Below are 23348 nucleotides of genomic sequence, written 5' to 3'. Positions count from 1 at the left end.
ATGACAAAAGCATATGTTGATTTACAGTTTTTTGCATATAATCCAAAAGGGAATCTCGATGTAAAATTTACTTTAGTTCTTATGTGCCACATTTTAATGTGGAAGTTTATTGCTGTCACCCTTGTCTGTCCGTCAGTCATTCCTCACACAAGTTCACAGTTAGATTGAAGCCACAGTTTTTGTCCAATTTTTATAAGATTTGGTATGTAGGTTTATATCCACAAGATCTTGGTTAAGTTCGAATAAGGGTACATATTCAACAAGGGCAACCCTTAATAAACTGAAATTATTGCAAATGAACATTTTTTTTTTCCGAATTCTGGTGAGAATGCACAGCCAACAAAACACCTACCTGAGCTGAACTGTGGCTATTTTCTTTCTAAACTAGTGCACAGTTTTCAGGTAAATGTGAATTGGTGAAATTTTGACCAATCGGAAATGAGCTTTGTAGATTACCCAAAAGCTTAAACATATTCTTCACAACTCACCAAGTTTTCCAAACTCGAAATATATTTGAAATACATCAACTCATTTTATTGTTGCTTTATGATAAAAAAAAAATTATTCAGTGTGGGATGCAAACTAGTTCCTATTAAACGAAAATTGTAGTCATAGGACACTTTTCACAATTTCGCAATATCCAGTTATACTGAACTGCCTCTTATACCGTGACTTGTGACTGCAAGCTTGAAATACCTCCAGAAATTGGGCCAGACATTTTGTCTGGCACAATTCAATTTGTGTCGGACATTTGAAATTTTGTACTTGTGCTAATCAACACATCCAGCAGTGTTTATTTAACATGGTGCCTCACAATTTCCTCAGGCTCAGTGTATATCTTATCAAATTCTTATGTAATATTTGAAATAAAAGTATAAAAGTGTGATTATCATGATTATAAAATATAGTACCATATGAAAGATCATCTCATGATTAAGCTTATATAAAGTAATTATAGAATTAAAATTACTAAAAGATTTGGACACGACTTGACTTGAACTAGGCCTACTTGTGTCAACACCCTTCATTCGTGTTTTGACTTGATCATCCAGACCTTGCATGTCTTCAATAGGTGCTAGTAATCTGGATGATCTAGACTGTGTTATTGTCATTCCATACTTTTTTGCTTTCCAAGGTAATCTGTTACTCGAAAAAGGAAATTTTCCAAGAACACACAACTTTGATGTCTATTGGCAATATCAACGGTCAGAATCGCTGATAATTCACGATCTTTTCAACAAGAAAAAAATATTTTGCCCCAGATTGTACTGGACATTTGCTGAAATTGTAATTTCAGTGTCTGGAGGCTTATTTCAAGCCTTGCATGACTGCGATAACTACCTTTCTTGTATCATGGAAGATCCAGATGTAGTATAAGACGCAGTTCCCTTATAGCTTGATATTGCAAAGCTGAAACAGCATCTTATACGGCTTTTTTTCTAAGCCCCCACGGTGTAAGAAGTAACAGTCGTCTGAGCTTTAAGAAAGTAAACGTTTTCAATTTTTTTGCAGGAATCAAATGCAAAAGTGGCCAAACTGAAATTGCAAACTAAAGCGAAAGATACTAAACTCCGTCAACTTGAAGGGAAAGGCACTACTTCAGATTCTGCATCAACTGAAAAGGTAAGATAGACCTAAATGAAAATGTATATTAAAATAAAGACTAACGATCCTTTAACTCTTTTGAAAATTGTAACCAAAATATCCAAGCGTATTGGCATCACCCATGTCTGTCTGACAGTCTATCCGTCTGTCTGTCCATCCATATTTGATACAAGTAATCGCCCTTATTCCTGAAAACACATTCAATTTTTAGCCCTAAAATTCAAAATTATTGAGGGAATTTGAAGAAACTTGAAAAATTGGTTATTATCAAGAATGAACCCTATTGAAAATCATTATAAATTTAAAATTATTAAATTAGCTCATAAACATTCTAGATCTGGAGGTGTATTGCTGTCACCCAGGTTGGGTCATCCGTCTGTCCGTCCACATTTCTTATAACCCCGATAGAGGCCACACTTTTTATCCAATCTTAATGAAATTTAGTATGCATGTGAATATTGATGAGATCAAGTTCGATTTTGGTAATTATTGGAAGAATGGTTTTGGAGTTATTGCATCAAATTTGTTTTGTATCCACGATGGAGGCTACAGTTTTTATCAGATCTTGATGAAACTTGTTATTCATGTATATTTTGATAAGATCTCAGTCAAGTTTGAATTTGGTAACAATTGGATAAACGCTTTGGGAGTTATTTCCCTTGACTTATTAAAGACGAATCAAATTTGGCTTGCAGCCACAATAGAGGCTACAGTTTTTATCTGATAATGATGGAACTTGGTATTCATGTATATATGGACAAGATCTCATTCAAGTTCAAATTTGGTAATAATCGGATGATTGGTTTTAGAATTATTGACCTTCTTGACTTTTCAAATTTGGCTTGTAGGCACAGTAGAGGCTACAGTTTTTATCCTATCTTGATGAAACACGGTATGATGTGCATGTAGTTATTGATGAGATGGCAGTGAAGTTTGAATTTGGTAACAATCAGATGAACAGTTTAGGGTTTTTGCCCTTGACTTAGTAAGAACATGTCAAATTTGACTTGTAGGCAAGATAGAGTCTACAATTTTTATCCAATCTTAATGAAACTTGGTATGCACTTATATATTGATAAGATCTTGGCCAAGGCCGAAATTGGTAATAATCGGATGACGTTATTGCCCTTGACTTAATAAACACACATCAAATTTGGCTTGTAGGCATGATAGAGGCTACAGTTTAAATCTGATCTTGATGAAACCTGGTATCTATGAGATCTCAGAGGAGTAAAAGGATGAATGGTTAAGAGTTATTGCCCTTGTATGTACGTTGATGTTTGAATTTGATGATAATTTGATGAATTTTTTTGTCATGATTATTTGAAAATTCATTATGAAGCTATTAAAGACTTTATTGTCATTTCTGACAGCTGGTAGTGGGCATATGTTACCTTGCCTGAAAAGCTATCATGACGAAACTTTATGAAATTTTTTATTATTATACAAGGATGAACCCTATTGAAAATACAAGATGAGTTTTTGCAGCCTTTCTCTTTAAAGGGTTTTCTAAACTCAGTAAAAACAAGTCAGGTCATTATCCGACTTATATACCGTTTACCGTTAATTGGTAAATATGTTAAAGAATCAATCAATCTGTCTTGATGTATGATATCATTTCGAGGTCATGTGAGATGCGCGCGCCAAAACCATCATTAGTGTGTCAACCATCGAAGTGAAAGCACCACTCTCAAGTCACTCTCTAAATTTCTACATTGAATTTAGAATGACCCAGATGCATATCAGCGTAGAGTTATCAGAAGTAACATTGGTGGAATATGCAATAAGTTGATCAAAACTGCCTGTTAGTGAAGGTCTGTTAAACGGTGCAATTGATCTAAATAATTCACCATTTCGTGTCTACAAACAGTAAAACTGAGGTATACATCAGCTTCCTTTTATACCTTTTAAAGTAAATGATAAGCATGACTTTCATACAGATTGAGTGGTGCATACCAAAAGTTTGATTTAAGTCTTCTGTTAAGGTTTATTGCAAGGGCTGCTGCATACAGCTCTAAGCCACAATACACCATTTAATGCATGAGTAATTGTCAAAAATTATGTCCTCAAAGCTATTAAAGATGGGTTCCCTTATTTTCATTTATGAAAACGTAAATGCTAAAACTTATGTGAATAGAAAGTAGAGGTGTTCTAATGACTCACATGTCCATAATTAATTCAGAATTAGGTAAATTAGAAGAAAATTACCAGAGTAAACGATCAAGACGTTTTTTGTTTATCCAGACTGTACATAGAATAAAACTTGTACTAATGGTCACTTGTATTCAGCACCACCCTTCAATAATCAGCTACCGAAAATTAAATTTTCATCCAAAGTTACTACTAATAAGCACCACCCTTTTGATGCATGATATTCTTGACTGTGAACAGATGTCACTCACCAATAAGCAGTCAATTATCAATAATTCTTGTTAATCCGATAAATTAAACTCACCATTAATTACTGCCAAACAGAATATCCTTTGTCTATAATCCATGAGTGTAACTTTTAGATATTAATTTTTAAATTTTTTTAATCATGCACCAAGGTTTTAAATCCTATTCGATTGAAGACTAGCTGTCTATTGATATGATTAGTGGAAAAAACCAAATTTGCCATTATTGCGTTGTATATTTGTCTAAACCTTCCAGGAAAAAAAATCCATCCAAAATTAAAGATCGCTTGCCAGGCAAGGTAACATACGCCCAGACTACCAGCTGTCATAAATGATAACAAAATCTTTAGTTGTTTAAGAATGAATTTTCAAATAATCTTAAAATCATCTATAAGTCAAGACAAAAACCTGAAAGAGTTCGTTATTATCAAATTCAAACATGAACCATGTCTCATTGCTGTACACACAATACAAGGGCAATAACTCGGAAACTGTTGACCAAGATCTCATCATGCATATCTAGCTTCATCAAGATTAGATAAAAACTGCAAGCCGAATTTGACAAGTTTTTATTGAGTCAAGGTCATAACTCCGAAACAGTTCATCCAATTATTATGAATTTGGAACTTGACTGAGATCTCATCAATACATACATGCAAACCAAGTTTCATGAAGATCGGATAAAAACTGTAGTCTCTATCGTGCCTAGAAGGCAAATTTGACATGTTTTTACTAAGTCAAGGGCAATAACTCTGAAACTGTTCATCTGATTATTACCAATTTCGAACTTGACAGAGATCTTATCAATATATACATGCATACCAAGTTTCATCAAGATTGGATGAAAACTGTAGCCTCTATCGTGCCTACAAGAAAATTGGATGGACGGACGGGGGCGACGGCAGTGTACGTCCACATTTCCATTTGGGCATATAAAAGGTGTAAAACAGTTTTGCCTTAAAGATTATTTTAATGTTGAACATCAGTAATGCTATTTTAATTGTTATTAGGCCTATTGTTATTGTTAGGTAATGCATGTAATTAAAAAACATCAACTTGTCATTCTTAACTGTGTGCACCAAACCCTTACTAAGCTTGACTTTACATGATTGGTTAAAACTCTTAATTATATGCATTAAGAACATAATATGATGATATGAATAAGAATACATGATAATTCATTAGAAACACCAATTAATCAAATAGTTTGCCTCATTTGACACTTAAAAACCCATCATCAAGCTTAGAACTACAACCTTAATTTTTAACGGAAATCTGGGAATCCGATTCCCGCTGGGACACCCGTAAATCGATTTAATAATACTAATACAGTATACTCTGCGTAATCCGACATACACAAGGACAGTGAGACAATGTTTGATTAGCGAGAGTGTCGGAGTATTCAAAGTTCAGAGATATTTTAACATGTGCTACCTGTTACTATATATAGCTCAGTGACCCATGTAAGATTCTACGATACCTTTCTAATAATAAAACAATTATAAAAGACTATTCAGATGAATACATTCAGTATTATTATTTAATTCTTCATATTTTTAGTTACTATCATACGTTTTTATTGGAATTCATATTGTCGGCAATATTCAAAATTCATTTTACAACTTATTGTTGTTCAACCTAAACCAAATTTCATAGCAAAATCTTTATGCATTGGGCGCAGCACTTTTTTCATAATTTCCAATAATTTGCTTCAAAACTCATCAGTACATGGACATGCAGGACGATCAAACTTTATAACATTGATAATTATGATAAAACCCGAAACAAAGAAAGGTACAGTTTCATATTTCCGTGGTATATGAAATGTATAACGAATGTAATGAATGACACAATGACGCAAGGTCAGTGGTTGTGATTAATCAGCAGAATAGACCCTTTTTCACATATCAGTGATCTTTTTTTTTATGTTGGATTATTAATAATACAAGTGATTATCTAATTGGTGATAAATGATTTTGATGACTGATTAGTGTCGTTATTTGTAATACACCGAATGTCAGAGTACTCAGATGTCGGACATCACAGAGTACACTGTAATAATAAACTTGGAACAATAATATAATTAATAAAAAAAAAATACACAATACCTCGATGGACAACCTGTTTAACAAATACAAAGACTATGTTGCTGTGATCAAGTACAAGACCGAAAAAGATGTACAAGCTCTATCAATTTAACCAGTATATACAGAAAAATACATATAGACAAGTACATGTGTATGAGATGGACAAGTTTATGCTAACGTAATTTAGTAAACCCCAAAACAGCAAGCCAAGAGTCTGCAGTGCGAATCAGTCAGTAGCCTCACCGATGTCTGTCCGTCCGCCCACAATTTCTCACAAACATGCCAGGAGGCACAATTCTTGATTGATTTTGACAAAACTTGGTGTGGGTGTTCGTAATCACTCAAGGATGAGCCCTATTGAAATCAGAAGAATCGAGAAATATTTAGTATGTGTTATTGTAAACACTCTACAAGGACCAATTCGTGACACATTTTGGCAAAACTTGGTATGAGTGTTTGAAAATCAAAAATTAAATATTTAGTATGACTAAATGCCCTTGTTCTTAAAAACGTGTTCAATTTTTAGCTAAGTATTAATATAAGTTATTGCCCTTGTTCTTGCAATCCCATTCAAGGCACAATTCTGAACAGATTTTAAAGAAACTTGGTTGAATCACTTAGTGTTGAAACGGTTAGTGAATTTTACGAACCGGGTAATCGTCGGCAATAACCTTTTGTTACCCGGTTGATCCCGGTTAATTATAAAAGGAGTCAAAAACCGCACTTGCAGCGGTAACTCACCGTTAACTAAACTAGAGTAAGTGTAAATGAGTCCCCAGGAAGATTTTGGCTAGTTCCCAGCGAATTGTCGGTACAAATCGACAGATACCAAACTATCCATTGAAGCGTCTGCTTCAATGTAAGATTAGGAACGGGCCTGACGGAGTTCAGACATTGACACTCATTGCTACAGTCTCTAACAGATCAAAGGTTTTTTTTGTGGAGTCAGTGTAATGAGTGTATCTCATTGAAGTCGCCGCGAATCCGTGTAATGGTCCACAACTGGTATAAAACTATTGTCTCAATGAATCCGTACTCATGAATATTAATAAGCTTGAAGCTGATTGACAGGCAAGAAGAAATACACAGCTAATTACAGGAGATTTACTAAAAAGTAATACAATCTTTATAAATGTTTTATTCTAAGCAACTCGTACCCGATTGATATAATAAAAGTAATAACAAAACTTATTAAAACACTAGAACATGCTTAAAAAACACTGTGTTACATATCCGCAATACATAAAAACAACAAGATGCAACGAACTGTGGCACGTGCCAACGTCTGATAATTATTACAGTGCTTATTTGTTAAACCTAATTAACATAACGGTGCACACTAAGACCATCGTGACGCGATTATCCAGAACGAGTAATTAGTTGAACTTAAGAAAACAGCTTAAAGACTCATACAGTGACGAATTTTCTGTCAAAATTGCTCTCTTTTTATTTCTTATAAAATTGATGGTTAACCGATCAACTCAAATCAGACCCGGCTACCCGTGAAATACTACCTGAAATCGGTTAACTGATTAACCGTTTCAACACTATGAATCACCAAAACCTTATTGAAAAGTAAAAAATCGGAAAATATTTAATATGGATTATTGCCCTTGTTCTTAAAAATGTGTTCAATCTTTAGCTCGTAAAACTCCAGAAGACAAAATTCTGGACTTATTTAGACAAAACTTGTTGAAAAGTCTTTGTATAAAGCTTGTGCAGTATGAAAATGTTACTCTTGAAATATTTCATTTATTGATAGCTCTTGTCAACCGCCCGGATGACTTTGCTACCATTACAATGGTGTGCGTATTACGATTTGGCCATCGCTATTTTTCAAATATTCATTAATAATATGATCTATTCCACATGATTTGTTATATGAGATAAAGATTGGCGAGGCGACCAGTTATCCCTAGTTATCAGTGACTAGTTTGGTGTACTCTTCAGACTGATTGATTTGGCTCACTTTGTGGGGTCCTATTTATACTGTTCAGCTAACGGGGTTAGTTTTATTTTAAAGGGGTTGATTTATTACCGGGGTTAACAGGGTTGCTATTAACTGGGGTTAACGGGGTTGGTTTTTACCAGGGTTAATGGGTTGGATTTCTTAGCGGGGTTGCTTTTTAACGAGGTTACCGGGGTGGATTTGTTACCAGGTTTAGCAGGGTTGTTCTTTTCCGGGTTAGTCTGTCCCGGCGGGGGATGTTGAATACCTTTAAAAGGCTGTCTGGGTTAAGACGAGCTGTAGGAAACCAGAGGAGATAGATGACACGGTGAGAAGTGTGTAAAAGGTTTTATTATAATGGCTAAGATAAGGTATTGATAATATCAGTGTGGAATAGGTCATCATTGGTTAGTTGGCAGAGTAGTGTAGGATCTTCAGCGGGTAGGTAAAATCTGGCATCAGACACCCGGTCAGGGTTTGACGAGATGTCGCTCCTGCAAGTCGAGGAGGTTTTCCAGCATTCAGTGGTGAGGGACTGAGGCGTGGGAGCTCCTTCCCATTCCCAGTGGGAGAGGAGTGGGAAGGGCACACCAAGGATGTTAGTTGAGGCAGCCTCTATGTTGAACCCGCCAAGGATGTTGAGCGGGCTGACGCGGTTCCACAGCTCTTGTGGCGGGAAGAGGAATCCCAGGCTGTGGTGTCCTTTTGGATCAGCTACTGGTACTGCTAGAACCGTCTCCGTGGAGTAGGTTGCGGTGACAGATTCAGTGTCTGAGTCTTCAGGTGTGTGCCTTGGAGTTGGTTCTTCCAGTCCATCGATGGTGTTGGGGATCACTTCATCTAGAGTATCGCCATCGGTGGACTGCCTTCTACAGGTATGTTTAGTGAGATATTCCTTCCTGCGGAATAGTTTGCCGCATGCAGTACATTCCGAAAAGGTCTGGAAAGGTCTTATATGTCTGGAGAGGTGGCACTTTTTGGAAAAAGTTTTCCCACAATGTTCGCAGATGTCCCAGGTGAAGGTACGTAGATGTTGGATACTGGATTGTGACGTTGGCATGCGCAGGACGGTGAGAGTACTGTCTGGTAGTGAACAGTTTAAGGGGGATGTAAAGGGTTACATTAAAGGGTAAGTGAGAGGGTAGAAAGGCTAAATGGTAAATCGAAAGTTGGAACAAAAATTGTAAAATAAAGAGAGAAGTGGGGGTGTCCAAGTTTGGATTTTGTCATTGATCCCATGTGGTTATAAGCTTGTTTATGACATAAGTTGCGGATGTATACCGGGGGTTTGGCTGACATCTGTTGTAACATTTGTCATTATAGTGTATAGTGAAGTAATGTCCATAGTGACAAGAATAATATCAGGATCTTGTGTTAGATCTAGTGATTCTAATCTTTGGATAAAGTGAGTGGTGTCTCTAATAAAGCTGGGGTATAGGGGAACGAACACTTTAATGTGCTCATCAATGAAGCTACTGATGAATTCAGTGGGAGTCCCATTACCACTGATTATTGGTCTGCCTGGTACTTTGCTGGGTTCGCAATTTTTGTGTATTTTTGGTAATAAGTAGAACGACCAGGCCTAGGTTCGTCAACTATGAGGCCCTTTAGGATTTTTTCAGTGATTTGTCCCGATTGGTAAATTTTGGTGAGAACATTGGTTATCTCCTTATTAAACTCTGAATTAGGGTCTTCATTGAGGGGTTTATAGAAAAGCTGATTAGAGAGTTGTCTGATTTTGATGAAACTCGGTGAAATTGTTTGTATTAAAACCCATAAAATTGAGAATTATTTTATATGAGTTATTGACCCCAAACTTGAAACTGCATTCAGTTTTTAGCTCGTAAACACTTAAAGGCTTGATTCTTGCCAGATATTGACAAGATATGGTATTATTATTCAGTAAGCATATAACCCCAAAAAGTTCAAAAGTTTATGACGTGAGGTTGAATATTTCATTCTGTTAATGTACTACCAAATATTTTTGTTAAAAAACAAAGCTGCCAGTGGGGTTATATCTCCTTGCCTGGCAAGCTATCTTAAATGTAGCCACTTAATACAGGCCTCTTGAACTTTCATCCCAATTACCTTTTAACCTATTTCATGTATTTTTGTGTTTCTTTTTATTCACCAGAATGATGCTGAAGACTTATCTAGATTAGAAAGAGGTCATGCCAAACTGTTAAAGAAAAAGTTAGAAGAAAAAGAAAAAATAATAGGGGAGAAAGATGAAGTTATTAAAATAAGGGAGAATCAGATTGAGGCTAAAGAAAGTGTTTTAGCTGAAAGAGAAACAATTATGTTAGATTTAAGAGAGCAGCTTCAACAGAAAACAGAGGCAATGGTAGTTTTACAGTCATCTGGTATTGGAGAGGTGAGTATTTTGAGATCGAAAGAATTTTTCCAGGTATTGCACTAAACAGATTTTAGTACATGCCTGACTGTATTTCCTACAAAGATTATCTACCAGGATGGTAATAGCATTTTTGACAAAATTTTACCACTAAATTTTTATTGTTATTATTTCATGTGAGAAAAATTGGCGTCACCCATGTCTGTCCGGTCATCTAGAAGGCACAATTCTTAACAGATTTTGTGGAAACTTGGTCTGAATGTAATCATGCTAGGATGAACAGCAAAATAAAAAGAATATTTAGTATATTGTCCTTGTCTTCAAAATTTTTAGCATATAAACACTCTAGAAGGCACTCTTGACGTATTTTGACAAAACTTGGTGTGAGTGTTTGTTATCACTTAAGGATGAACTCTATTGAAAATCAGACAAATTGAAAAATATTTAATATGAGTTATTGCTCTTGTTCTTGAAAACACATTCAAGTTTGAGCTTGTAAACATTCTAGAAGGCACAATTCTTGACGTATTTTGACGAAAATTGGTGTGAGTGTTTGTTATCACTTAAGGATGAACCCTATTGAAAATCAAAAAAATAAAGAAATATTAAGTATGAGTTATTGCTCTTGTTCTTGAAAACGCGTTCAGTTTTATCTTGTAAACATTCTTGAAGGAACAATTCTTGATGGAAAAAAACAGAAAAATTGAAAAATATTTAGAATAAGTTATATCCCTAGTTCTTGAAAAACATTCAATTTTTAACTCGTAAACATGTTAGAAGGCACAAAACTTAGTAATATTATCACCCCCAAAGTTAAAAAAAAGTTTATTTCTTAAGTTAGTGATTGTTATTGTACTGCCAAATAGATTTATTGATTGAAAATCAAAGCTGCCAGTGGTTGTATATTACAAGTTATCTTTTTTTTTGTCTACGTATTTTTTTTTGCAGGGCTTTCGTAAGCGAACGCCCTGCTTTGTTTTCGTAACGATTATTTTTTTTTTCGTCAGCTAGGGAGCTTATTTCTCGGAACCAGAAATAGGTACGACAAAACGGACTTCATGACGTTTTCTAACTCGTGGCTATTCACGTATTAAATGTAAAACGAAAATGTTCTGCGCAACCGGAAGTGAGATAGCAAAAAACCGGAAATGGACTGTAGAGGGCGTATTTATCGTTCGATTTTTCTCGGGTTTCCTTTATTATAATTCTTAGTACAAAGGACATATGATAGCAGTTGAAAATATTCGATTTTCCAAAATTCGTTCGATACTTTTTTTTGTCGAAATTAATCAAAAAATGCTATTTCGGTTGCTTTTTGACGGATCGTTTTGAAATTTTTATGACGTAGACCGTCGGTATGGGCAAATAATTCTGCATAGTCAAAAAATGTTCATCACTTCCGGTTTCGATATTAGTACTTCCGGTGGCATCACTTCCGGTGAAATTGAGTTATGTCAGAAATGACATATGCATAAGCTTAGTGTCACTAATACAAAGTGTTACAATTAAAAAAATTCGTACCGAAAGTAACATATAGGTCGCCATATTGGTTTGCCTCAATATGCAAAACTTGCTATTTTGGAGCTATTTATTATCCGATTTGAACAATTTTGGTGTTAAATGATAGAATTAACGTTTATCTAAAACTAGTTGAGGACAGAATTTTGATTTTCGGTTTTGCCTTTTTTGTACGACCGGATATTTTTTTTCAAAGTTTGAAGGTGTATATCTCATGACCTTGACCTTTGGAGACCTTCATATTTACTTTGATGATAAATTGTGACCTTGAATATCTGATGACCTTTGCAGTGCTATATCTCGTAGCCTAATAGTGATATAGCAATAATTCTTTCGAATTCATAATGCTAAGATTCTGAGCTTCGTGATATACAACATGTCTATGTAACATAAAATTACATTCGTTTAACATTGTGGTATCAAATTTAAGTTGGTTAATGAGATGTCAGTATAGATAAAATTCCTGAGTTTGACATGTCCGTTAAAGTACCATTCTCCCCAATTTCTATCAGAAAGTTCGTCAACTCCAGGCACTTTTGGATATTTGCATTTAGAGATGCAGAAAAGTACTTACATCCATGTAATTGCAATAGACCAACTTCGTATGTACCCGAATGTCGTAACACGCCCTGCATCAGTACTGTTATTAGTACAGTTCTAGTATTTATTTATTTTTGTTTTTGTCTACTTTTTTAAATTTTATTTTTTTGTTAAATGATTTATATGGTCACTCTCTCCACAATTAGCTTGTGAACACTATAAATATTTTGTTTGAGGTGTGAATTTTACTAATATTAGTATTATTCTGTGACCTGTGATCAGTGAAGATGTGAACTGTGATGGCACCGGATTTATAATATTTAAAACCTGTCCCTGTGCCATTCTAAAAACAAAACTAAATTGCTTTTTATCGATATGTAATGAAGAAAACGAAATATTTTTTTGAAGTATTTACGTTCCCTTGGTTCTAGGGTAAAAGTAAAAAAACAGCATTACATGGAAATTTCAATGTGACATTGTTTATGCCAAAAATAAATGGAATTACTTTTTGGTAAGGCTTAAAGGACCTTCAAACTTGCAATAGTATAAAGGCCTTCCCCTACAACAAGCAGTAAAATGTTAATCTGATCAAACAGGTATATTCATACATATTGTGTACAGGTCAGGAAAAATAATTTGCTTGAAAAACCTAGAGATTTGGTGAAAAATCTAGAGATTTGGTGAAAAGACTCGAGATTTTTTTCAAAGCGCTTAAATTCGTGATTTTTAAGCTTTAATTTGCTTTCTTTTGTTACAAAATTTAAGCCTTAAGTTATGTAAATTAATTGTTTTATCATAGGCCTATATAATAGGTCTACCTACATGACAGAGTAAAAATTTACAAATCTATACAGGTTAGGCCTACCAAAGCATAAAATAACTCTAGTGCCTGACATTCCAAATTTATGGGCCCGAAAATATTTAATATTGTCATTCTTCAGTATTGATTAATTCAAATACAATGCCAAGGTGAAATGATGTTTGAAAACAAGGATGCAAGCATGATCCCAGCCCTCTAAATTAAATGGTACCGGTAGGCCTACATGTAATATATATTAAAAATCAGTATGTTCTGAAAGCATTGGTAATTACTTGTAGGCCGACAGACAATGTTACTTTTTCTAAAGGTGTAATACATGCCTTCTAGAAAATCCCCAGTCCGATCATTACTAGCGTTATATTTTGACCAATATTGCCCAGCCCTACCATTGTTTATCCCTAGATAGCTCTACATGCCAAAAATTATATACCATATAAATGGTCGAACCAGACTTGTGCATAGTACACAAATGATACCACTGCTGTTTGACTTTTAATACGATACTATTTTGTTTACAGTTCATGTGTATTATTCTCATATCATGAATACTCAGGATTAAACCAACAACATTAAAGTTACAAGATTTATTGGGTTCAAATCATGCACACCATTGCACCGGTTTCGTACAACTACAATACTTGTGTACATATTACCAACTCTCTGTACTATATATATTAATACACCATGAAACGAAACATTGTTCTAAAGTATGCTGTATGACTAGCAATACACATATTAGTGCCGTACATTGCATCATGTTTTCCTCAGACGAAACACAATTCATCAGGTAAATGAAAATGTGACCTACCTTAATGTAATCCTTAGAGGAATGCCCTCATGAATATTATATTTACAAACTTAAGAATATGTTTTAGGGAATTCCCTATAGGACTACACTGTAAAACCTATGTTTGATTTATCTGCTTGTGGGAATTATAGCCTACCCATGGATGTTCGAACATGTTTCAAAATATTATTTATTGGCAATTTGTTATCGTTTTAATCTAACACTTAAAAATCTGTTCATTTTATGTCATTCTTTTGAATCTAACACTGCAGCTTCAAATAGGTGAAGCGAGATAAAATGGCATCATCAATAAAGAAAATAGTTATAATTGTTCTAATGGTTATTTAATAGTTAAAAAAGATATTTTTTGATATTGCTCCTTGAAATGCCACTCCAGAAGTCACAAAACGGAATTATTTTTTATCACTTAAAGATTAATCGTTAGTAAATCAAAACATCAGCAAATATTGAAGTGAGTTATGGCCCTTGTTCCTTAAAATGTATTCTATTTATTAAAACAGCTGCAAGTGGTTGTGTATCTTGTTTATATTTGAAATACATATATATTGAAATAAATTGAATTTTTATACGCCCACATTATAATGTGTTTCAAGAGCACAAAGGCACCCTTCCTCTGGGACAGACACACATGAAATGTCAGTTGAAGTTCAATGATATCATTTTCCTTGGTAGTTGCTAAGTAACATTCCAACATTCTTCTCATGGTAGGAATCCATTTTGGCTTCATAAAATGATGATTGTTCAATAGCCTAAGCTAAGGAAGATGCAGTGGGTCCAAACCTTTCACAAAGTTTCACCAAGGAAAGTGACATCATTGAACTTTTACGGACATTTCATGTGTGTCTGTCCCTGAGAGTATCCACATTATTTGGATCAACTAAAAATGGACCAGTAAAAAAACTTTGTGAAATGGTTTGTGTGTCATCTATGTTATTGAACACATTCTAATGTGTTCGTATATTGTTGTCGCCCCTGTCGGTCAGTCCCAACTTGTGAACACAATAGAGGCTACAGTTTTTATCTGATTTTAATGAAATTTGGTGTGATCATTTATATTCATGAGATCTTGGTCAAGTTCGAATTTGAAGATTTTTGATGAACAGTTTTTGAGTTATTGCCCTTGACTTAAAAAACAAATTTTGACGTGTTTTTCTTAACACAATAGAGACTACAGTTTTCATTCAAATTAAATAAAATTTGGTGTGATTATTAATAATGATGAGATCTTGGACAAATTCAAATATGGCAATCTTTCGATGAACGGTTTTTGAGTTATTGCCCTTGACTTAGGAAAAACACATCAAAATTTGTTTGTGAGCAAAATGGAGACTGCAGTTTTCATCCCATTTAAATGAAATTTGGTGTTATCATTTATAATTTGGTTACGTTCGGTTAATTGTTTTTGAGTTATTGCCCTTGACTTAGGAAAAAGCGTGCCAAAAAAAGGTCACAGTTTATGTCAACATTTTGTGTGTTTGTTTAAATGAACAATACCTTGCACAGATTTTTGGTTCGACTTGACGCAGATTGGTGACTGCCCTTGATATACTGAAAATGTAACAGGGAAGTGGGAGTATCTTGCTTGGCAACCACTTGTTTTTTTTATTGCATGCAGAAATGGTATGCTAAACTTCATATCTACAATATAATTTTGCATTATTTCAGTCTGGTATGGACGAGATGTATGCTCAAATTGTTTATAAAGATAAAAAGTTATTGGAATTGAATAATAAAATATTAGAGCAAGACAGACAGGTCATGGATTTGCAGGAATATGTTAGTGAAAAAAATGAAGTTATAAGAGGTAGAGATAAAGTTATTGAGGTAAATTCAATATATTTCATCCTCCCATTTATTCAGTTCAAAAAGTCCTCTACTGTTGCCCCCTTGTCCTTCAGTTTGTGGTGATTTTATCGCTTACACTACAGAAGGCCTACACATGTACAAATGTTGTTGCAGCTTATGAACCCTTGGCTGTGTACCCTGTGGAAAAATCAAAAAGAAAACAAAAAAGAACAGAATTTGAAATGTAAATGTCCCACAATGAAATCAAGACTGTTCATATTTTTTGGGGGAATCAGACATTTGTAACGGCCTGTGAATTCAGACCACACATTTAAACGATTTATTAGATAATATTAAAGAGTAATACAAAGCTAGTGTAACAAATTAGAAACAAAATGCTATTTAAGTTTTGAACATTTCATTTGAAACTGTGAAATAGAATTCACCATCGTTTTGGCTATTTGTGATTTTGCAGTGTTATTCTTATTTTTAGCTCGTAACCAAAGAGGCACAATTCCTGATGGATTTTGATGAAACTTGGTGTGAGTGTTTGTAATCACCCAAGAAGCTTTAATAGACTATAACTTCATAGCGCTGAGTGACGCAACTCATTTCAAGTGGCCCCAAAAAGGCAGTTTGCCATACGGCAACCATGAATAAAAAAAATGTGTTAAATTACAAAGACTTTATAATATGCATAATATTATTCATTTAAAATTGATATTTCACATGCTTCAATGGAAAAATACATTTTTCGGTATTTATAATAGGCGCTATACAGCCTATGTCTATATGAGGAAGATTTTCATCTATCGGTAACAAGAGAATAATTTCTTATGCGAGGGATTTCTTAAATAAATACAGCGGGACCTGAAAAAGCGCAGATTGTTATTTTTAATTCACATCAAAGGATTTTTGGTTCGAATTCAAGGTTCATGTGCTTATTTTTGCGCTGATATGCACTCCCGTTAATTTACGTTCTGGTGCGTATTTTGTGGCGGTCCAATATTTCGTGTTTGCCTCCATGGAAATTTGTCTGCCGTAGGTGCATTTAAAACAAAATATCATACCGAAAAACACTAAAACACAGTGCAGATGTTAGCACGAGAACGAAGAGGAAGTTGTTACATGTACTCCCCCCTTAGGCACATTTTCGCTAACACCAATTGCTGTGGCATTCTGGTGCACTGCCCTAGGTGTGCGTGACGATTTGTTTGGCCCATGACATGAGAATTTCTAAGAACTAAACATGCGGGTAAAAAATCATTCATCTCCATCGAGTAATAATTTCTTAAGAAAAATGCGAAAAAGTCTTTATAAGACTTCTAAGCTTAAATGGTGTCTTTGGGCTCACCAGTATAGCGCACTAGCAAATGACGTTGCTTCAACAATTTGACATCATGCCGCCTCCTTGTTCTTGAAAAAAGGGTTCAATTTTAGCTTGTAAACACTCTAGAAGATTCAATTATTGACAGATTTTCAAGAAACTTGGTGTAAGTGTTAGTAATCACCCAAGGATGAACCCTATTGAAAATCAGAAAAATCCTTGTTCTTGAAAAGGCGTCCAATTTTTAGCTTGTAATGCCAGTTAGTTAAGACATAACCCGTTCCACGTTGATCAACAACAACTCAAGGTTAATAGTAAGACTTAATGTAGAAAACCATGACAAGACTTCAAGGTGTTAACAGGACAGTAGTCGGAAGACAGAATGGCTAGGTTTACTTGCTTTGTGCTACATTGCACGTGACTTAAAGAAGGCGAACTTGATTAGTGAAATACATCTTATGGCGTAAACAATATAGAAGGTTGACTTATTGACAGAATTTGACAAAACTTGGTGTGAATGGTTGTAATCACCTAAGGATGAACCCTATTGAAAATCAGAAAAAATCAAAAAATATTTAGTTTGAGTTATTGCCCTTGTTCTTGAAAATGTGTTCAATTTTTAGCCCATAAACACTCTAAAAGGCACAATTCTTGACAGATTTAGAAACTTATTAAAGTGATACTACATCTAAGAATTAACATAAAATTTGATAATTTTAAACTTGGCGAATAAGAGCCAGAAGATATACCTGGTATCATAAATAACATAACAGGATCCTTATATAATCTGATAAATCTAAAAAACTTAGTAATTATCCATAAATTTGCAATTAACTATTGAAAAATAGCGTTTTTCAATAATTACTTAGTTTTATGAATTTTCCAGATTTTTCAGGGATTCTGTTGTAACTTAATGACAGATAAGCTAACTGATGATATATACTCATATTGACCATTTCGAGAACTTGAATTTTATGTTCATTCTAAGACGTAGTATCACCTTAATATTATACAGTATCGCCCCAAAAAGTTAAAAAGAAGTGTAAGACTGAAGATTGAATATTTCATACTGGTAATTGTTACTGCACTGCTAAATATTTTTATTCAAAATCAAAGCTGTTTACAAGATAAACAAATAATTCACAACTGCAAAGTGATTGCTTCGGGGAGTGTAAATGTGGACGTATATTGCTGTTGCCCCTGTCAGTCGTGAAAACCATAGTTGATGATGATGTAGACGATACCATGGGGTAACATTACAACACAAACATATAGATGAATAAGATAATCATGTTTTCGTGGCAGCAGCCAGGTTTACCAAGTGAAGCTCAAGCTCGATCTGTCGGCTCAGTATCATTTCAGCTTCAATAAAGTTTTATGTACAATTCTCGACAGATTTGAAAGAAACTTGGTGGAATCACCCGAGGTTGAACCCTATTAAAAAGCAAAAAATCTAAAAATGTTAGTGGTTATTGCCTTTGTTCTTAAAAAACATGTTCAATATTGTTCAATCTTAACACCTCAGAAGACAAAATTCTTGACTGATTTAGACGAAACTTGGTGGAATTGTTTATAATCACCTAAGGATGAACCCAATCGAAAATCAAAAGCAAAATTGTATTATGATGGCCATCGCTATCTTTATCTGTTGAAATGAAATTTATATATATTTAATTTGACTATTTTTTGATGAACGTTTTTTGAGTTATTGCCCCTGGATTAAACATAACATGTCAAAAGTTGTTTGTGATCACACTAGAAACTATAGTGTATATCTGATTGAAATGAAGCTTAGTGATGAGATCTTGGACAAGTTCGAATTTGGTCTGTCGGTCCGTTCACATTTCTTGTAGGCGTGATACATGTCCAATTTGGCTTGTAGGCACGATAGAGTCTGAAGTTTTAATAAGATCTTGATGAAACTTTGTATGTATGGATATATTGATGAGATCTCAATCAAATTCGAAATTGGTATTATTCAGATGAATATTTTCAGAGTTATTGTCCTTGATATAGTAAAACGTGTCAAGATTGGTTTGTAGGCACGATAGAGATTTAATTAATCGACCTATATCATTATCTCCAATATATACACATCACATGGTTTCACATACTGGTGAGATTAAAAGGGATTATAGTTAATGGGCAATTTGCTAATTTTTAACAGATTAATTCAATTATTGATTAATTATATCAGTCTAAAGGTTGGTCATCAAAACAAAATGATTTTCGTGTTTATCTTGACCCGATTCTCTTCTAAGAAACCACCTCCATTAAGAGACGGTTTTGAATTATTCCCTACTTATTTCCCTACGTATTTTCATCCCCATACATGGACATCTGATATTTTTAATTAATTAATTGTTAAATTATCTTTTAATGTTCATTTGCAACATACAAAACCTCAACTATAACTACCGTATTTGATTTGTTCAATTGATCTGAGTATTTGCTTTCAGATTCTACAGAGCTCTCTGAAAGAAAAAGACCAAAATGTCCAGGACCAAGCAATGTTAATAGCCAAATTAACAGCTAAAGTGGAACAAAGTGAAGAACATAATAGTTTATTGAATGAACAACTTCAGAAAAGGGAACATGATCTAAAAATAGAAACTGATCGCTTTAGTCTAAAACTCTCTGAATCTCAAAAATATTTTGAGGAAACTTTGAGTGAAAGAGAAGCAGAATTGAGAAAACTGCACGAAAATATTTCAATAAAAGAAAAAGAAGTGTTAACTAGTCAAAATGATATACGTGAAATCATAAACCGTCATGAACGAGATATTCAGTCTATTATGTCAAAAAGCTCTATGAATATTGAAGACGCTGTCATAAACATGATGGAACAAAAAATAAAAGACAGCAATGAGGTATTAGAGGGGAAAATAAAAGTTGTAGAAATTATGCAAAGTGAAATGACCGGTAAAGATGAAGAACTCAGAAAAAATCGTGAGGCTTTGAGAAATTTAAAAGATAAACTTCAAGTGACATCAGAGCAGTTATTGTTAATACAAGCTAATTTTGTTGAAATGGAAGCACAATGGAGAGATGAGAAATCCAAATTAGAAACAAAAGTGAAAAGTTTAGTAGAAAAACATGAAACTGAAGTAAGTGAAAAAGATCTGCAAATGCAATCTTTACAAATGTCACTAACACAATACGAAAGTGTGTATGTCCAAGCATCTGTTCAATATAGCTCTCTTCAAGAACGTTACCAGCAAACATTCAATGAACTCCAAAAAGTAAAAGAAGGCAATCAGCCATCATCAGTACAGACCTCTCTGTCTTCAAGTGTATCTGAGATTCAAGAACTGAGAACAATTAATGAGTGTCTAAAAACAGAGATTGCTCTGAAAACTGACGAACTTGAAATTTTGAAAAAATCAACAGTTGAAGATACTAAATCTGAAAAGTCAGAAGCGAAAATGTTAAAAATGAAGGCTCAGATGACATCTAAGATAAAAACTTTAGAAAAAGAACTTGAAGGACTAAGACAGGTAAGCCAGTATCTTCGTAATCATTTATCTCCTAGAATTTTCTGTCTTTGATGCAGGTTGGAGAGGTTAATGCTCACACAAATATTCAAATTCGAATGCATTTTTATGCGCCCACATGAAATGGGGGGGCGTATATTGCCGTCACCCATGTCCGTCTGTCCGTCCTTCCACAATTGCTCGTAAACACTCTACAAGACACAATTCTTTAAGGATTTTGTCCAAACTTGGTGTGAGTGTTCGTAAGGATGAACCCTATTGAAAATCATAAGAATCGAAAAATATTTAGTATGAGTTATTGCCCTTGTTCTTGAAAACGCGTTCAATTTTTAGCTCGTAAACAATCTAGAAGACACAATTCTTGACAAAATTTTGACAAAACATGTTGTGAGTGTTTGTAATCACCCAAGGATGAACCCTATTGAAAATCAGGAGAATTGAAACATATTAAGTATGAGTACTTTCCCTTGTTCTTGAGAACGCGTTCAATTTTTAGCTCGTAAACACTCTAGAAGGCACAATTCTTGACAGATTTTAATGAAACTTGGTGTGAATGTTGGTAATCACCCAAGGATGAACCCGAATGAAAAGCAGAAGAATCGAAAAATATTTAGGATGAGCTATAAAAACTCATGCAAGTTTTAGCTTTGAAATACGCTAGAATGTACTATTATTGACTAATTTTGACGAATTTTGGTGTGAGTGTTCGTTATCACCCAAGGATGAACCCTATCGAAAATCATAAAAATCAAAAAAATATTTAGTAGGAGTTACTGCCCCTGTTCTTAAGAAAGCATTCAATTTTTAGCTTGTGAACACTCTAGAGGGCACAATTCTTGACAAATTTTGACGAACCTTGGTGTGAGTGTTCGTTATCACCTCAAAATGAACCCTATCGAAAATCCGATAAATCGAAATATATAGTATGAGTTATTGCCCTTGTTCTTGAGAACGTGTTCAATTTTGAGCTCATAAACATTCGAGAAGGCTCAATTCTTGACAGATTTTGATGAAACTTGGTGAAATCCATGGATGAACCCTTTCGAAAATCAAAAATATCAAAATATGTTTCATAGGAGTTATCTACCTCGTTCTTGAAAACGCTTTCAATTTTAGCCCATAAACACTCTAAAAGGCACAATTCTTGACAGATTTAGAAACTTGTTAAAGTGATACTACATCTAAGAATTAACATAAAATTTAAGAATTTTAAACTTGGCGAATAAGAGCCAGAAGATATACCTGGTATCATAAATAACTTAACAGGATCCTTATATAATCCGATAAGTCCAAAAAACTTAGTAATTATCCATAAATTTGCAATTAACTATTGAAAAATACTTAATATAAAGATTAAGTGTTTTTCAATAATTACTTAGTTTTATGAATTTTCCAATTTTCCAGATTTTTCAGGGATTCTGTTGTAACTTAATGACAGATAAGCTAACTGATGATATATACTCATATTGACCATTTCGAGAACTTGAATTTTATGTTCATTCTAAGACGTAGTATCACCTTAATATTATACAGTATCGCCCCAAAAAGTTAAAAAGAAGTGTAAGACTGAAGATTGAATATTTCATACTGGTAATTGTTACTGCACTGCTAAATATTTTTATTCAAAATCAAAGCTGTTTACAAGATAAACAAATAATTCACAACTGCAAAGTGATTGCTTCGGGGAGTGTAAATGTGGACGTATATTGCTGTTGCCCCTGTCAGTCGTGAAAACCATAGTTGATGATGATGTAGACGATACCATGGGGTAACATTACAACACAAACATATAGATGAATAAGATAATCATGTTTTCGTGGCAGCAGCCAGGTTTACCAAGTGAAGCTCAAGCTCGATCTCTCGGCTCAGTATCATTTCAGCTTCAATAAAGTTCAATGTACAATTCTCGACAGATTTGAAAGAAACTTGGTGTAATCACCCAAGACTGAACCCTATTAAAAAGCAAAAAATCTAAAAATGTTAGTGGTTATTGCCTTTGTTCTTAAAAAACATGTTCAATATTGTTCAATCTTAACACCTCAGAAGACAAAATTCTTGACTGATTTAGACGAAACTTGGTGGAATTGTTTATTATCACTTAAGGATGAACCCTATTGAAAATAAAAAAAAATAAAAAAATTTAAGTTTGAGTTATTGCCCTTGTTCTTGAAAATGTGTTCAATTTTTAGCCCATAAACACTCGAAAAGGCACAATTCTTGACAGATTTAGAAACTTGTTAAAGTGATACTACATCTAAGAATTAACATAAAATTTAAGAATTATAAACTTGGCGAATAAGAGCCAGAAGATATACCTGGTATCATAAATAACATAACAGGATCCTTATATAATCCGATAAATCCAAAAAACTTAGAAATTATACATAAATTTGCAATTAACTATTGAAAAATGCTTAATATCAAGATGAGATCTCGGTCAAGCTCGAAATTGGTAATAATCGGTGAACGGTTTCAGAGTTATTGCCCTTGACTTAGTAAAAACGCATCAAATTTGCCTTGTAGGCACGATAGAGACTTCAGTTTTTATCTGATCTTGATGAAACTTGGTATGCATGTATATATTGATGAGATCTCAGTCAAGTTTGTAATAATCAGATGAATGGTTTCAGAGTTATTGCCCTTGACTTAGTAAAATTTGTCAAGTTC

General features: G+C 34.1%; 1 protein-coding gene across 1 annotated transcript; it reads left to right on the top strand.

Annotated features, from left to right (window-relative positions):
- Positions 1-22570, top strand: LOTGIDRAFT_160959 (hypothetical protein; the record flags this gene model as incomplete). Its single annotated transcript, XM_009056219.1, has 6 exons — positions 1-60; positions 1513-1623; positions 10171-10410; positions 15741-15899; positions 19647-20684; positions 22505-22570. 6 exons carry the CDS (start codon positions 1-3, stop codon positions 22568-22570), a joined length of 1674 nt encoding a protein of 557 aa, XP_009054467.1.
- Positions 22571-23348: the final 778 nt, after the last annotated feature.

Source organism: Lottia gigantea (assembly GCF_000327385.1).
Source record: "Lottia gigantea unplaced genomic scaffold LOTGIsca_27, whole genome shotgun sequence".
NCBI lineage: Eukaryota > Metazoa > Mollusca > Gastropoda > Lottiidae > Lottia > Lottia gigantea.
This window is presented reverse-complemented; position numbering and strand designations above follow the sequence as displayed.